Consider the following 17,307-nt stretch of genomic DNA (forward strand, 5'->3'; position numbering starts at 1 on the left):
AGTGACAGTCCTGCATGGCTGGTGGGGCAATGCTTGCAGAGGTTATTACAGGGAAGTGCTTTGGAAGGGCCCTGACCTCATCCTTCCCCTTCCCGAAGGTTTGGCTGCTGCGGTTTACAGCCAGCTTTGCAGTAATGCAGATGAGGGCTGCAAGGTGATCAGAGGGAGGGAGCAACTTGCCTGCAAGGAAAGGCTGAGAGACCTGGCATTATTCAGCCTGGAAAAGAGAAGGGTCCAGACTGACCTAATTGCAACCTGCCAGTACCTGAACAGAGCCCACACAAAATGGAGAGGAACTATTTAGGGGCTTCAAACTGACAGAGAGTAGGTTTAGATGATATCAGGAAAAAAATATTTACTGTGAAGATGGTGAGGCACTGGCAGAGGTTGCCCAGAGAAGTTGTGGATGCCCCATCCCTGGCTGTGTTCAAGGCCAGGCTGGATGGTGTGACATTCACATTCCCTGAACGTGATTCCTTCACCCAGAGTTTTTCTCCTGGGAAACTGAAAGGCAACAAGAGGCCTCAGAGAAAAGGAAAACAATTCTTATCTCATTTGCTTCTCCTGTGTTGTGCACATGTGGAATGTGTTTGGAGATTGTTTACCCACAGGTGATTGTTTCATTGGACTCTGGTGTGAATTGTTTTGACTCATTGGCCAATCAGGGCCAAGCTGTGTTGGGACTCTGGAAAGAGTCATGAGTTTTCATTATTATCCTTTTAGCATTCAGTAAGTATCCCTTCTGTATTCTTTAGTATAGTATATTATTCTTTCATATAATATAGTACAATAAAGTAATAAATTAGCCCTCTGATAAGATGGAGTCATCCTCATCATTCCTTCCTTCGTTGGTGGCCCTGCATTTACAATAGGATGGGACTCTGAACAACCTGGTCTAGTGAAAAGTGTCCTTGTCCATGACAGGGGGTTTGGAACAAGATGATATTTAAAGTCTCTTCAAACCCAAAATATTCTATGATTCTGTTGTTGCAGCTCACTTTGATTCTGGCAGATTTATGTATCTAGCAGAGAGTGAGAGTTAAATACTTTCAGACCTCAAGGGACTGGAATTTTTACTTTTTACTATCAACACCATATGTCTTCCATTTCAGTAGTAAAAAAACAAGGAAGGAAAATTTAAAATGTTCAAATGTTTGATCGTTTTTCTTTAATTTTTGCTGGATTTCATCACAGAGAACAGCAACACAGTTCTTAAACAGTCTCTCCCACTGACTGAGAACTGTGGTATTCAGCAAAGGCAATGGAACTCATCTGCCTGATTGCACATTTGAATTGAGCCTGATGACCTTGACACTGCCTATCTTTCACCAGAACAAAAAGGACCACTGGGACACTGCTAACCTTCCCACAGCTGGGCCTGGCTGACTCAACCCCAGGCTGCAAAAGGGCTGCCTAGAAAGCAGGATAATGCTAAGGCTGGATGAAGCTTTATTAGCTGGAATGCTATGGAAAACAGCAGGATCACCTGCAAAACATGACCTCATGTCCTGCCAGCTTTCTTCAACATCAGAGGCAGTCCACTGCAGAAAGACTCTGAGCTCAGGTCCTCCCTGCCCCAGCCATGGAGACAGGCTGCTACCCACCCCTGCCTGTGAGGACAGGCATGACTGACATGTTCCAGGGACACCAGTGGGAGAAGGGAGCCACAGCCCAGCCTCCACAGCAGTCCTGGCAGCTGGGAAGGAGGGTGCAGCAACTCCGAAACTGGCTACAAAGTGTGGGTCCAGTTTCATGCTGCTGAAATGGGGGGACCAGAAAAGCCCTCGGTGCCACCCTGTCACTGCTACAGCGGGCCAAGGCCCACCAGCAGCTGGCCTAACAAACATAAATTGTGTCTTTGCTTTTTGATTTTGCTCCAAGAGCAGCAGAACCAGAAGGTTTGAGTCTTGTTACAATATATGTGCTGTCATCAGTGGAATTACATGACTACTGAGGTTCATAAAATTGTTCCATTTGTAAATGTAACTCTAATTAACACTCTATATGCCAAAATAATTCTGTCTGGGAAGTGTAGAATAGCTTGAGAGAATGGAATAAAGGTTTAGTGAGCTAAAGATTCTGTGAGCTGATCTGTAAATATTTAAGTAATTTAAGCTGATATTTTCTTTCTAGAAAATATCAGCTTCCAAAATTCTGTAAGACAGGTGTCAGCCCAATCAACAACCAAATGCAGTGATCAATCAAGTGACATTTTACCAACCTTGCTGTATCTCTGAGACTTTCATTAATGCCCAGATGTATATCTTGTGTTGTAAGGAAGGAAGCATGTCCTCCAAGGAGAGAAAATCCTACAGTCAGGAAAAATTTTAAGAAAAAGAGAAATTAAACACCAGCGCCTCATATTTCCAGCCAAGATTCAAAATCTTCTTGATATAAAATACATCTGCAAAAATAAAAGTAGAACTCATCAGGATATCAAAATGTTACAATGATTAGCATTTGACACACAAAATTTCAAATGAATGTACTTTGGAATAAACCCACTCAAATGTATTTGTTGCTGAAATCCTTAGCCATGAGTCCTGATCTGTGATCACAGGAACAGTGATTCAAGCTCCAGGGCTACACATTACCACAAGCATCACTGTTGCTCCTGTTAAAAGCCAGGTAATCCATGCATCATGCTGCATTTCTGCTTCATGGGACTTTGCATCCTGGAAGAACCACCCAAGTCACCTGGTGCACTTCCACATCCTTACAAGGATCAACACTGCCTTTCATGTAAAGTCACTCAGACAGAAAACCCTCCTCACACACTGTAACAAACTTGAATTTGGTCTCAAATGACCAAGTGCCTTAAAAATTATAGTGTGAGAGAGAGAAGAGGAAAGGTCTCAGGCCCTGCCATCATCCCTCTACCTTGCAATAATTAGGAATTTGCACGGAGGTCCAAAGAACTGGATGGATTAGGTATGAAGAGTAAAATCCATTCCTGAGCAGGAATCCATGGAAAAACTTGAGCATCATTTAAGAATAGAAAACATTTTGGGGAACTTCAAAGGTGTCTGAACAGTATTTTGGATGAAGACAAATTGCATGGTAAAGGCAACTCTCAGGTTCTCTGCTGCTTTATTTTAATTGCACCATTGTAGAAAGTTATCACAAGCAACCATCTGACACAGACAGGGAAGAAAATATCTTTTCACCAACATCTGAGTCTCTCTGTCTTTGCCTGGTTTAAGTCTGAGGCCTCTTTCTACTGAATCTGAGTGTGAAATCCCTCATGGCCACACATTGAGAGGATGGGGCCTGATGAGGCTGTTTTATGTCACTCCCTTCCAGTACTGAGATTTTCTGCAGGCAGATCCTGCCCTGTCACAAGCATTTCTGATGGAGGAAATTTCCAGAGAATCTTAGTATGGACAAACCAGCCTTGTTGAGACAACACTGTGGGGGCGTGAGTCTTTTATTGTAACAAAGATCTAGTAAGAATCCCATCTTTATATTGCCAGGAAGAGAAAGGCTGCACACAGCACAGAAGAGTAGAGACCCCCACTTTGTTTACCAAACTGTGATATCATGGAGATGCTGATGAATTTCGTGCTGTTAGAGGAAAAAAAAATTAAAAAGAGAGAAAAAAAGAGTGGAAAGGGAAGAAAAAACTATAAGAAAAGGTCAAAAGCTGCTGAAGCTGGCTGTATCCATTAGATGGCACTGCTGACAGATTCAGCACTGCAGCTTCAGCACAGTTGTACAGGTCTGCCATGGATTAAAAACTTCGTCCCACAGCTACTCTTTAAAAGAGGATTAATCCAGGACTGAACACTGAAACCTTTCACAGATGAAACCAACAGGTACAGGCAGCAGGTGTGGGCCCCACAACTGGACTTCTTACACGGAGAAACCCTTATTAACTTCCATCTCCTGCCAGCAGCAGGGTTGAGGTGAGGTTTTGCTTTTCATCAGTTCAGCCAGCCTCTGGAGTTTAAAATACAATAGATAAAAACAATATTGGCAAATCATTGTTTTTGCACTGCCTCAATTTCCTTAAATGTCAGATTAAAACTAATGATGCTCCAGGTCCTACCTGATGGGCAAATTTCTGCTCCCCTAGCCAGTGTATACTCATTTCATTAAATGGGCCCTTTTAAATTGCTTGTTGTTTTCATTAAGGATTGCTCCACATCTCAACAATACTACAAAAGCAAACTTTTAAGGATGAAGCACCATTTATTCCACTATTACTTTTTTCACCTCCCCTCTGCAACTCACACACAAACACTGCATTTAAAGGAGAGTGTATACAAACTACACATCACAGCCTGTTTATTCAGTGCCAATTTTTAAGTCAAGACCTCAAGGATAAACTGTTGTTGGCAGCAACTTTTCCTTCCTAAATTCTTCTGGATTTTTTTGGAGTCATATACAATTATGTTATTTATTCCTGCAAGTTCCACACAATACAGCAGCTCTGCATTTTAGGATTCTAAATGCATATACATTTTGGTAGGTGATTCACAGTCCAGGCAGGCTCCAATGGACATGTTCTGTTTTCTAGAAATAATGTCCAAGTAAAACAATGGGAATCTGAACATCTGAGCATTTATTCAGAATTTCCAGATGTCAGGCAGCCCAGTCAGAGCTGCCACCTGGAGTCTGTGTACATAGCAGAGCCCTGATGTGTTGAGCTTTCTGCTCATGAACTGGCCATCTGTGCAGGGCCTGGGAACATGTTTCCATACAAAACTTTCCAGCTGGAAATACAGGATACAGGACCTCTGTGCTCTAGCACCTTTTTCAGATTCTTTCATCCAGACTACCAGTAGAAAGAAAGGAAAAAAAAAAAAAAAAAAAAAAAAAAAAAAAAAAAAAAAAAAAAAAAAAAAAAAAAAGGATGACTTTTGAGTGCTGTGTGAACTGGGAGATCTAATCCTTTGTTGTCACAACCTGGTCACATGCTAAATATTTATATGAATTGTGATATCTTCAATAAACTACTACATGTTCATACTGCAAATCCAGATTAGATTATTACCTCATGTACACACTTCTCACTACTTCTCACTACTGTTAGTTTTCAAAATACACAGTTTCACGCCTCAGGCTGTGGCACATTATTGACCCCACTTATGCAGACTCTTTCAGACAGGACATGACTGAAAGCTTCATGCCAGGCTGTCCCTGCTGCATGGGGCAAGGGGGCCAAAATGAATCCTGTAGTTCACAGGTTGGCTACACAGTTCTGGAGCTGTCACCAGGAGACACATACAGCCATCTTCTCAGACTCAAAGGAAGGATCTTTTTCAGAATTTCAAGACATATGGATTTGCATTTATTAATTTCCTCATTGCCTGCCCAGACTTACAAAATAGAAAGTATTTTTCCATTTAGACTGATAATAAAGAACTCTCCTAGGCAGCAATTGCAGAACATTCTTAAAGCAGAAGCTAAAAACTGATAAGCAGTTTTTAAAAATCCTTTTTAAGCTACCCTTTTAAGTGAAGGGTAAACTGAGAGTGCATTTGGGCCCTCTGTAATGAGGCCAAGCTAAATAATACTTAGATACTTGAAAAGAAAACAGACTCTGTACCATGTAATACAATCCCCACTACTTTAGTTCATGTGCTACGATGCAATTATTTCTGTGACTCTGTGTAGCAGTCTTCAGGCATGGCCATCATGTTCCTCTCACCCCACTGTGTAGGAGGAGTGAGTTGGGAGTAATTTCACTAGAGCCAATGGCACTGAACCCCGATAAGGCTGTTAATATTTTGTATATTCCAGTGCACAACAAGAGAAGGTAGGCTGAGCTTTCCTACCTGCACTGCTTCCTCTCTGTTTCTGCCCTGTGAAATATTGTCTGCATTCAGTGTCTGTGAAATGGTTGTATTTATTTATGACTTATTCACTACAACATAACTGCAGCTGTATATTTTAAGAGCAACAGTGACAATCAGATTATTTTACACCAAAGCTATAACAAAAACAGGGCATTCAACTTGTGCCATGCCTGAGGATGTTTATTTTACCAGTAATATATGACCATGTGAATAGTTCTGTTTTCAAAAAGTACACAAAATTTTATGCAGAATGGGTATGGGATTCTGACTGTGAAGAGCTGACATTTTCCAGTGTAATAGCAGATATGTCACATTTTCTAATAAAATAGCCAGTGATAGAAATAAATCTCCTAGGCTTACAGAACTGGATTTACTTTGCCACTACTCTATGGAAGTTACTTCTAGTTCTGCATTAAACCTACAACATCACTACTTATCTTAGAAATGGTAAAATTATATGGGTTTCAGAAATACACATTAGGACAAGATTAAAGAGGCAATGAATTATACCCCAAGGAGAGGTATATTACTCAGTACAATTGCAATGTCATTAGAATAAAACAGAGAAACAGGATGTTGGAAAACATTAAATATCAACTGATCTATTAAAATGCATCATAAATTAATGTTTTGATAATCTTCAATTGTTCTGGACATCTGGGAGAAATGCAAAAAGATCACCCCTAAGTTCAAGAAGGACAATAAGGAGGACCCAGGGAATACAGGCTAAGCTGCCTCATCTCACCATGGGAAAATGATGAAGCAGCTAATCCTGGAAACCCTTTCCAGGCAGATTAAGGATAAGAAAACTGTCAGAAATAGTCAGCATGGTTTCACTAAGAGGAAGTCATGCGTGAGCAGCTTGATCAACCTCTGTGATTCTATGACTGGCCTGGTAGATGAGGGGAGGGCAGTGGGTTTTGTCTGCCAGGACTCCATTGTGTCCATTGACAGTGTCTCCCATGAGATCCTCCTAGCCAAGCTGAGGATGCCTGGCTGGATGAGCAGAGCTTGGAATGAGTTCAGAACTGTCCAAATGGCCAGGCCTGAGAGTGGTGACCACCAGAAAAAAAGTCCAGTTGGGGCCAGTGACCAGCAGGACCCTCAGGGTCCATTTGTGTCCAGTCCTGTTTAACACCTGTGTTAAGGGTCTCAATCACTGAGTGTGGTTTCAGCAATTCTGCTGTTGACACAAAACTAGGAGGAGTGGCTGGTACATCATAGGGCCATACTGCTGTCCAGAGGGATCTTGGCAGGCTGGAAAAATGGTCTGACAGAAGCCCCATGAAGTTCAGCAAGGAGAGATGCAAAGTCCTGAGGAAGAACAGCCCCTGCACCAGGATGTGATGGGGGCCTCCCAGCTGGGGAGCAGCTTGGCAGAAAATGTCCTGGGTGTCCTGGTGGACAGCAAATTGAACATGATCCAGCACTGTGTGTACCTTTCCAGCAAGGGTGGTGAATGGTGCCCTGGACAGCAACAGACAAATACTGTCAGGAGGTGGAGGGAGGTGATCTTTCCTCTTTATACAGCACTGGTGACCTCGAGAGTCTGGATTTGGGATCCTCAGTATGAGAAACATGGACATATGGGATACAGTTGGGAGGTCCTTGCTAACAAAGGCTCACAAAGATGGCTGAGGGACTGAAGCATATTTCATATGAGAAGAAAAGCTGTGAGAGCTGGGACAGCACAGCCTAGAGAACAGAAGGCTCAGGGGAAATATTGCTAAGGTATATAAATACCTGAAGGGAGGAGGCAAAGAAGACAGAGCAGGTGTTTTTCAATAGTGCACAGTCTCAGAAGAGCCCTCTGAATAGAAAATTCTATATACTGAAAAGCTGATTGAGCAATGGCATAGGTTGCCACAGAAGATTGTGGCATCTTCATCCTTGGAGATATTCAGAAGGCTTCTGCCTTTTGTCCATGGTCCTGGACAACTGGCTCTAGAAGATCCTGCTTGAGCAGGGGATTGGACCAGAAGACCTTCAGAGATTACTCCCAACTTCAATCACTCTGTTTATTTATTTTTCAATAATGCCATTCTTTATAGGCATAGGGACAATAGGAATTCTGAAAACTCTTCCATGTGAAGAGTTATTAGGGTGTTAATCTATCCCAACAAACTCCTAGACACTGCACAGGGAAGATTTTGTAATCAGTGTTTTCCAAGTCTCTCCTCTGTAATGAAATGCAGTGATTTAGCTGTTCCTGAGAGTTGCAAAATTTGTTTAGCTTAATGTCATCCCCAGGACCTTGCCCTACAAGTGACCTCTCTCAAGTTATTGAAGGGGCAACTCTTGGGAAGAGCTATTTGAGATGACTCAGGAACTTTATAAATAAACACTTCAATCCACTGCAGTTGTCCACTTTTACTAGACATTAGAAAATTGGTATTAAATTATCTTGTTTAGCTAAAAGGAACACATGTGGCTCCACATTTGTTTTGAGTTAGAAATTCCAAGGAGGGACTCATTTATGTTAAAAAAGCAGCTGAAATGTATAGAGTTTTTGTGGAAAGAAATAACTTAAGTCTGCCTTTGAAGCAAAGTCTTAGGCCTAACAGACTTAAGACCAATTAACAGAAGGTGTGAAGTTAATGCACAGAAGCTAAACTGCATTAAACTCTCTTGTGGAAGCTCTCATTCAGAAATAAATTTGTTTTATTTCACTGGAGCTTAATTCTCCCTTGGATGAATTTATGTGCATTAACTCCCATCCTTAAGTTAATTCATTTGAACTTTCCTGAGCTTCCTCCTTCCATAAGCCTTCAAAAGCCAAGGACTAAGCAGTGTTTCCCTCAGAATACAGAAGCATGAAGGATAAACAGATCCAGAGAATTCATTACCTGGCCACATACCAGGACGGCAGGAAACATGAAACTGGACTGAAAACTCAGGAATTAAAAGGTGGGTGGTCTTCACAGAGACGGAATGCACATTAGTAAGTCCTCATTATCAGGAGAAAACAGAAAGCAACAACAAGTCTGCTTAAAGAGCAGGAGCAGCAGGCAAATGGCTGTGCCAGACAATACAAAGGCAAATTCAGAAATGCTTGGAGTTAATGCATCTGCTTCTTCCTTCCATTATTTTTACCTTCTCTCTTACAACTTGTAAAGAAATGTGAATACTCAACAGGTTTCCTATTCCTTCACTAGGGAGAAGTGAGGGATGCTGGGTCAACTTAAATGAAAGAAGAGCAAGTTCTTCCTTGATGCATCACCAGTTCAGAGTTATTTCTTGCTATGAATGATTAATTGATGAGTTATTTATTTCTGCAGTGTCTTTGAATTCAGAACAATTACCATGCAAATAAATATACCACAGGTACATGTTTCAGTGTTTGCAGGACTGTAACCTAAAAGAAAAATGTTCCAGTGCATGATATGATTAGGCTAATATACTTGAGTCTCCAACAAGTTATCTTCCCCTGTAGGTAATCATGTTAATTTTTCCCCTGAATTTATATCAAGGCATTATTGTGATTCCCAGCCTAAGCACATACTTTGAAATGTAACAATGGCAATGCGTATTACATTAGAAAAATATTTATTAGAGCTTGCACAAAATTAAATTTGTGATGTTTACTGAAGTAGATGTTAGGAAATGTACATCTTGCCAGTACAGCTGGGAGCTTACAACAGAAATACTTCTGCCTGTTACTTTATTTCTGATCTACCATGTTTTGGAAGATTTGGACAAAATTTCAGTGACCAAATCCATGTGCTTGTGAAATTAATATGCAAGGTGAAACAAAAACAGCCACCATTCTTTTCTTATTTTTGCTTTCAAAGTTTAGGTTTCTCCTGAGTACAAATGCTAAATGCAAAATTATGCGGTGTCTTTCAGTACATATTCAATATATACAGTTCCATATAAAGTCTTACTGTGTCATTGCTCAGACCTACCTGTTGCTGCAGATAATCTTGTTCTTGTGCTTCTCTTCTCAAAAATCATGGCCAAAGATTTGCCTTGCATCAAAGGCAAATACTGAAACATGAAAAATGAAGTTATTTCAATTTTATAATTATTATACTCTTTAAAGTATGAAATACTTCTTGCACATTTTAATTCATCGTTAGAAAAGTTGCAAAAGTGGGTTTCTTACCTGTGCTTTTGTTCTCCTGCTCTTCAATAAATTTATTAGCAGTGGAAAGGTTAAAGGCAAAGAAGTAATTCTAGGCCCAAAAGCAGCTGCATTTTGGCACTCAATTTGAGCCAGCATTAAGGAGAACTCAGATACTAATTTAATCCCATGCGGGGAAGTGTCTTGTGTTTCCTACATTTAGTGCTGCCTGTACACCCTGTGTGGATGGATGGGGTTAGCTGACAACAGGGAGCTAGCTGCACAAACCTGTTTAACCTTTCCACTCACAAAGTCCTCTGAAGTATTTAAAGAATATCTCTGGACACTTTGCAGGAAGGCTCTTTGATTTGCAGCACATGATTTACAGTTTTAAGAGCTCAGGAGATTTTGTTTAGGACAAGACAGCTGAAAGGCTTTTTCACAATGCCCTTCAGAACAGTATTTATTTCAACATCTGAGGGACCTAAATGACAGTTAAATCATTTTACCTCTCCTTCATGCTTTATCCTTTGTTTCAAATCTGATGCCATCCACAGCAAATACTTCAGCTCATCAGCTGTGTAGTTCTGTAGAGTAAGGAGGTCCCGACCTCTCAGATCAACATTCATTTGAGCTGGTGCCCCATACCTGTGTCAATAGAGCAAAAAATGTATACTTTTTTGCCCTTCAATGCTAAATTGTATATGTGCTAAAGTCACTGGTCAAGCACCTGAAATCTCTCCCACTCCCCTCACATGACCCAGCTGGATCATCCTGATAGATTGTGTTAATTAGTTTAAATAACTCCTGTCAGACAGGCACCACATGCCACTATGCACTATATCGATGGCCACTGTAACAATGTTTCAAATTGTATTATAAAATATACTTTAGATGTAATTTCTTCTGTCTTCTGAGATGCATATGGCAACTGCATATGCTGCCTGTCAAATAAAGCCATTCAGAACCTGGAAAAATGACTTATGTGTGGACCCCAGAGCTGCCCTTTCTGGGAACAGAACAACAGAAATGGATCTTGGTGCTGTTTCTCCCTTCTTTTTGCTGTGTGTATGAGTAGACACTTGCCACATTTCAACCCCACTCTCACAAAAGGTGGCATTTCTATAAATGTGTATGAGATCTCTTCATTACACTGGGGAAAAGGGTAAAAACAGCCCAACAAAACAGCCTTACTGTATCACACAAGAGACATTCTGGACATGTGGTGTTTATTCAGTGTATTCTGGCCTCTATCCAGATTTAGGACTTCAGAATCACATGAAATTGGATGTTGGTAATCACTCACAGAAGTTACATGATCAAATTTCCTCTAGATTAATTGAGGCATCTTAATGAAAATCTTGTCCAAGCCCAGGTTTCACAGACTAAAGGTTAACAGGGAGGTGTGGCAGATCAGGCCTTTTTCTGGCTCTGTGCTTACAGCACTCCTTAGCACTACACAGCCCACACTGTGCTCTTGCTAATGTTTTGAAGGGTATGAGCTAAACATGTAGTTTATTTAAAATCAACATTTTTAGACTGATCTAATGAAATGGAGACCCAAGCAGTGCAAAGAAGTGGACTGAGTGCAGCTAATACTTTTTCCAATTGTATTTGTGTTTTATATTTGCCTTTAGCTCACCATTGAGACTAGGCTCAGATGCAGCAACTGCTAATTGCCAAGCCCTGAAGTCCACAGCTAGGAAAATATGCCCAGATATAGCCCCATGAGGCTTTGGACACAATCCCACACGACAGCCTGAACCCCACAGTGCAGAGCCCTGGCTTTGGAGGGTGGGCTAAACAGGGCACAAAGCATTGGACAGAAGGACACAGCCAGGGACTTGTGGGCAGAGGCTCTGTGTGCAGCTGCAGACCAGGGATGAGGGCTGTCCCTCGGGGCTCTTGTTCCACTTGGGTTTAAGCCATTTCAGAGCTTTCCAATTTTTTTATTTCTGTCCCATTCCCTTTCAGTAGATTCTGCTTTGCTTTTCAGAGTGACACCTTCCCAGCTTAGTGCTCTTTGTGTCCTCCTTTCTCTTCTGCCTTTCTTTGCCTGCTCTGTTTCTTTCTTAGTGTCCATCTGTACCTGTGGCCGCTCAGCCAAAGACTCTCACCACATAATTTTTCCCAGTCCATGTGCTAAACCAGCCCTGGATTAAGGCATGAAGGCTGGCAGTGAAATGTCATTGTAAGATCTTGCTCCTCTTGGGTTTCAGCCCTTTCAGAGCTTTGACTTAGAGGGCAGGAACATCTTTTCCTTGCTGGAAACTGGAATTCCAGACCATTGCAGTGTGTGCCATGGATCACAGGGGGGAATTACTGAGGCTCCTGGTGTGCTGTTTCTGCTGTGCCTCCCAAGGGAGCTGTGCAGGTGCAGGTGACAAGGTCCCAAAGCCGTGTGGGCTCCCAGAGCAGACAGTAAATGTTTGTCTGCTGGACATTTTCAATTACAGTCACAGCTCAAAACAGAGGGAAGAAGAAAATGGAAGCAAGTGTTGGGGCATTCGTGGGTCAGGTAGTTTCTACCACACCATAAAAAACAGCCCACCAAGATAAGCTACTGAAATCCACTCTTAAATACCAAGAGTTTAAATATCAACAGTTTATAATTATGGGATTGGATTTAATTTTCATTGTGCATATTCTAAAGGAATATAGTTGTATATCTGGGACTTCTTTAATTACTTTGAATATTCATTACAGGGATTTGCTTTTTTAACTTGTTTGTGGGGAAAAAACCCAAACTTTTCCTGCTTTAAAATCTGTGCAATTGCTTCCTACTCCCTACTCTCCTTTGCCTCCTTGTTTCCAGAACAGCTTTGGGGATGCTCCTTGTTTTGTCATTTCAGCCTGCAATTCCTTCCAGGGACTTAGAGATTATCTAATCTCAATTTGCCAAACAACAACTTCTGTTCATTGCTCTCCTTTCACCATCTGGCATGATTGAGAAGTGGACTGAGAAATATTCATCACTAATTTCCACTGGCAGATAGTGAAGCACTTAAATTGGTTACCCGGAGAGGATTTGGAATTACCATCCTTAAGTATTTTCAAGAGGTGCCTAAGCAAAGGCATAGTGGCTCTCATATGGTGTTTGACAGGCTGCCAGCAGAAAGTTGGACTACAGATCTGCTCCTGACCTCTTGAAGGTTCTGTTTTATTGTTATGACCTCCAAGAAATTTGCTCCCTTCCCTGTTATCCATATGTGAAAGAGGGGCAGAAATGGAAAAATGAATTCCAGAGAAGGAGCATGAGACAACATACCAAAGTTAAAATGTAACGGGCAGAATTGCAAGGTCAAGCAGTTTTGGCTTCTTCCTTTCTGAGCAGGGACAACATAACTTTGGACTATTAGCACAGACTCACAGACATTAGGTTATTCTGCAGTATCAAACACAGTGATCATAGCTGGGAACACCCACAGACAGTGGTCATAGCCAACATTATACAATAATGTAAAAAAACCCACAAAAAAAACCCAATGCTGTGTGTGTAACTTTAAAAATTGGATTACTTCCTTGGAAAACCAGATTTACTGCAGTTGTTGTCCCAACTTGCTTTTCCATCACCTCTGTTAACTGCAGAAATTTCACAACTGGCTGCAGTAAAAATCCAAAATTCATAAAAAAATTAACACCCAGCCTTTAGGACCGCTCTAAAACTGTTGCAAATAAATCATAGAAATTTGAGAATATTTGGTTTTCATATGATGTAATGTAGAAATTATAAACAAAAATTACTTATTGCATATTAGGATTCTCGTGAATGTGAAATTTCTGCATTTTTTTCTAGAACTAATAATTTGTTACATAACAAGTGTTAATTCTATTCTTATTGAAGCTGACCTAAAACCATGAGAAAACAAAGAATTGAGTTTCAGCTCTAAAATTTTAACCTGATTTTGGAGATGTGACAAACCTGAGAAGCAGCTTAGTGAAACCCTGTCATACAGGAACTTTCCTGAAACTGGGGGGACAGACACAGTTATGTGGGTGCAGAAAGAGCAGGCCACAGAGGCAGGTCTGCCTGCTTGACTGAATCTCCCATCACATCATGCTTTTGCTGCATGCCTCCAGGGTACATAGAGACACAAAATAATGAGGCAGAGATTCACCTTGCAGCTTCAAGGAGAGACTTCCCCACCCAAACTGGTCACAATATATGTCTAAATGCAGATAGATTACCTTTATTCAGATAGTTATTTACTGGTTACGGTACCTGCAGCACACATTAACCTCAAGAATAAACATTCCTTCCTGACTTTGCAGCTAAATCCCACAGAACAAATTAATGGTATTCCAAAAACACTAAAAACCAGATAATCCTCCAGTCTCCTGAAGTCACAGAGCTTGCTGCCTGGCGAGGTAAAAGGACACTAAAATTGCAGGGAAAAGCCCCCCAGAGCCTTTCTCTAAAACACTTCATAGGATTGTGCAGCTTTTGACTCCAGGTTTCTGACCAAACACCACACACCAGATAAAATTAAAGGATAAGCTCACCAAAACTGTCGCAGCAGCTGCTTGCTGGTCCCTGCTAGTTTTGCAATACGGATGAAATTGCTCCTATTCAACAGCATCTTCTGTTTGCATTAAGACTTCTCTTAACCAACAAATGAAGTTACGAGAAAGGAAGGTGTAGGAAGCAGAGGGTGAGCTGGGCTGCTGTGCAAATGAGGGAAAACCAAGAACCAAGGTCCTTGTTTTGGCTGTTCCAGCCAGTGTTGGGCTGGGCTGGGAGTGACCCTGAACATTTTCTTTGGTCAAACTCTACAGATACAGAGATTTCTCCCAGGGCCCATTGCACCACCCGCAATTTGTGTTCTTCTGTGTGGGCTCATCATGTCATATCATACCTGTGTCAATATTATTTCATAGCTATTTTGCGTTAAATATTTGTACAGGAGCATGTGCTGATAGAAAAAGGCAAAAGAAGACTTGCAGGATCAGCATGAGCAGGGATGGGACTGTGGCTGTGGGGGCTCCAGCACAGCCCAGACAGGGACTCTTGGCCCTGAGCTGAGCCAAAATGAGGGTTCCGAGTCCATGGCTAAGGAACTGGGCAGGGCATAAATACTTATTCATGCTTTTGACAATAATGAAGCAGTCTGCATTAAGGAAATCTACATTTTCCTGGGGTTTTTATGGGTGATTTTTCTTCTGCTTGTTTTTTTTTTTTCTCTTCCCCCTTTTTTTGTTTGTTTGTTGTTGTTTTTGGGGTTTTTGTTTGTTTGTTTTCAGTTTTGTTTTGGTTTGGGTTTTTAATTTTTTTGTTGTTGTTGTTTTTGTTTGTTTTTGTTTTATTTGGACCAAGTTTTCAATTATGCTGTGGTAGTGTTAAACAGTGTGGGGCCCAGAAAGTGAAATATTGCAGCCTGCCTACCTCCTTAGGCTAAACTGCTTGCTGTATAGTCTGAAGTAGGTCAATTGCTAAATACTGAAGTGATTTAATTTGAGTTTCTACCTTCAAATATAATTATCAGATAGGATTTTATGCCATCTGCACTGTAGGTGGTTTTGAAATACGACCATTACTTTCTCATTTCCTCCTCCCTGTAAGGAGAGATGCACTAGGGTAAATCAAGGTGATGGCATATCTGTCAGAGAGGATGATGCCTAGAAATTACAATGCAAGGAACTTATAATTAAAACATACAAGAGAGAAGTTTGACTCCTGGGAAAGACAGACAGCTGTGAAAACATCATGCAGGGTGGTAGCTCCTGGTGGGATTTGCTCAAAACCCCTCATGCTGAACCAACCCTGAGATGCTCGGGAAATACAGGAGTTGCCAGGTGAAATGTCAAACAGAAGTAAAATCCTAGAGAAATGAGTAGTGAGGGAATGGAAGGGAAGAAAGAGAAGAAAGGGAAGGAAGAGAAGAAAGAAGAAAGAGAAGAAAGAGAAGAAAGAGAAGAAAGAGAAGAAAGAGAAGAAAGAGAAGAAAGAGAAGAAAGAGAAGAAAAGAAGAAAGGGAAGAATGTCAGGCCATGGTTTCCCTCTTGGTTGTCCTCTGGCAAATGACTCCCATGACCTTCAAGCCCAGCCCCTGGGACTGGACTTGTGTCATTAGTGATGCCCAGGAGAAAAGACAGCAGACAAAGCAAATGTGGCTCCAGTCAAGGATAAGGGCTCCAGTCAAGGACAAGGGCTCCAGTCCCATCCTGCAGCCTCACAGGGAGGGGACAGTGGCGATGCCCCTTTGTCAGGTCACACCTTGTTCTGGGTCTGGCTGAGCTGGACTCGTTTTCCCACTCATTCTCCCAGTGCTGGCTCTGCACTGGTAGCTGGAAAGGTGCTGGTGCCACACCAAGAGTTTTGGGCACTGCTGAGCAGTGCTGGCACAGCACCAGCGCTGTCCCTCCAACATCCCACCCCCCATCCGTAAGTTGGGGTTGGACAAGATCTTGGGAGGGAACACAGCTGACCTAAATCAACCAAAGGGATATTTTATATCATATGATGCCAGCTCAGATGTAAAAGCTAAGGAAAGGAGGAACATTCATTATTTTACAATATGTGCCTTCTGGAGCAAAGATGAGGTGCGTAACTCCTGCTTCCTGGTACGTGGCTGGACATCACTTGCTGATGGGAAGAAGAAGAAAAAATCTCTGGGTTTTTTTTTGCTTTGCTTTTGTGCATGCAACCTTTCATTTTTGCATATCATATGATGCCAGCTCAGATGTAAAACCTAAGGAAAGGCGGAAGAAGGAGGAACATTCATTATTTTACAATATGTGCCTTCTGGAGCAAAGATGAGGTGCTTAACTCTTGCTTCCTGGTATGTGGCTGGACATCACTTGCTGGTGAGAAGAAATAAAAAAAATCTGGTTTTTTTGCTTTGCTTTTGTGCACGCTACTTTTAATTTTTGTTTTAGCAATCTGCCTTTTTTCAACCTATGCTTCCTGTCTTATTTTCTCTCCTCTGTCCAGCTGAGAAGGAGTAGAGATGAAGTGTCTTGGTGGGCACCTGGTGTCCAGGGAAGGCCAATCCACCACACCCCTGTACAAAGGCTGCCTGATCCCAATTCCCACATGGAATTTCATAGCAAACTCCTGTGAATTAGTGCCACCTAAGAGGAAGGGAACAGCCAAGATTTACAGATGCCTGCAGTTGTAAAGGAACAGCAAATGCCAGAGGGTCCAAAAAAATTTGCAAAGTTTTATTAGTAAATTATACACATGGCATGTTAATTGGGTTAAATTAGCTCCATATCTCCTAGTAGCAAGAGAAATAAAATAATAAAAGAAAAAAAAAAAAGGTGGGAAGAGAGATAAAAGATCATCGGTCCTGGGTCCAGTATCCATGTGGCCAAGAAGAGGTCCAGGGTCCTCAGGGCCACCCCTTGGGCACTGGGGGGGTTGATTTCATAGAGAAGCTTTCCCCGGGAGCTCGGGCTCTGTTCCAGGCCTGGTGCTGCCCCACTGCCAGCTGCCCAGGGAGG

At 41.7% G+C, this 17,307-nt stretch overlaps 1 protein-coding gene across 1 annotated transcript in view; it reads right to left on the reverse strand.

Moving 5' to 3' along the window:
* OTC (ornithine transcarbamylase) overlaps positions 1-14,099 on the reverse strand; it is a 29,354-nt gene extending 15,255 nt beyond the window's left edge. The window contains exons 1-5 of the mRNA XM_039729333.1: positions 14,087-14,099; positions 13,409-13,467; positions 10,374-10,517; positions 9,707-9,788; positions 2,222-2,309 (exon numbers count right to left, since the gene is read on the reverse strand). Of these exons, the coding sequence (XP_039585267.1) occupies positions 2,222-2,309; positions 9,707-9,788; positions 10,374-10,517; positions 13,409-13,467; positions 14,087-14,099 (386 nt within the window). The remainder of the gene's footprint in view (positions 1-2,221; positions 2,310-9,706; positions 9,789-10,373; positions 10,518-13,408; positions 13,468-14,086) is intronic.
* Positions 14,100-17,307: the final 3,208 nt, after the last annotated feature.

Source organism: Passer montanus, unplaced genomic scaffold, assembly GCF_014805655.1.
Source record: "Passer montanus isolate IOZ18808 unplaced genomic scaffold, ASM1480565v1 scaffold69, whole genome shotgun sequence".
NCBI classification, from domain to species: domain Eukaryota; kingdom Metazoa; phylum Chordata; class Aves; order Passeriformes; family Passeridae; genus Passer; species Passer montanus.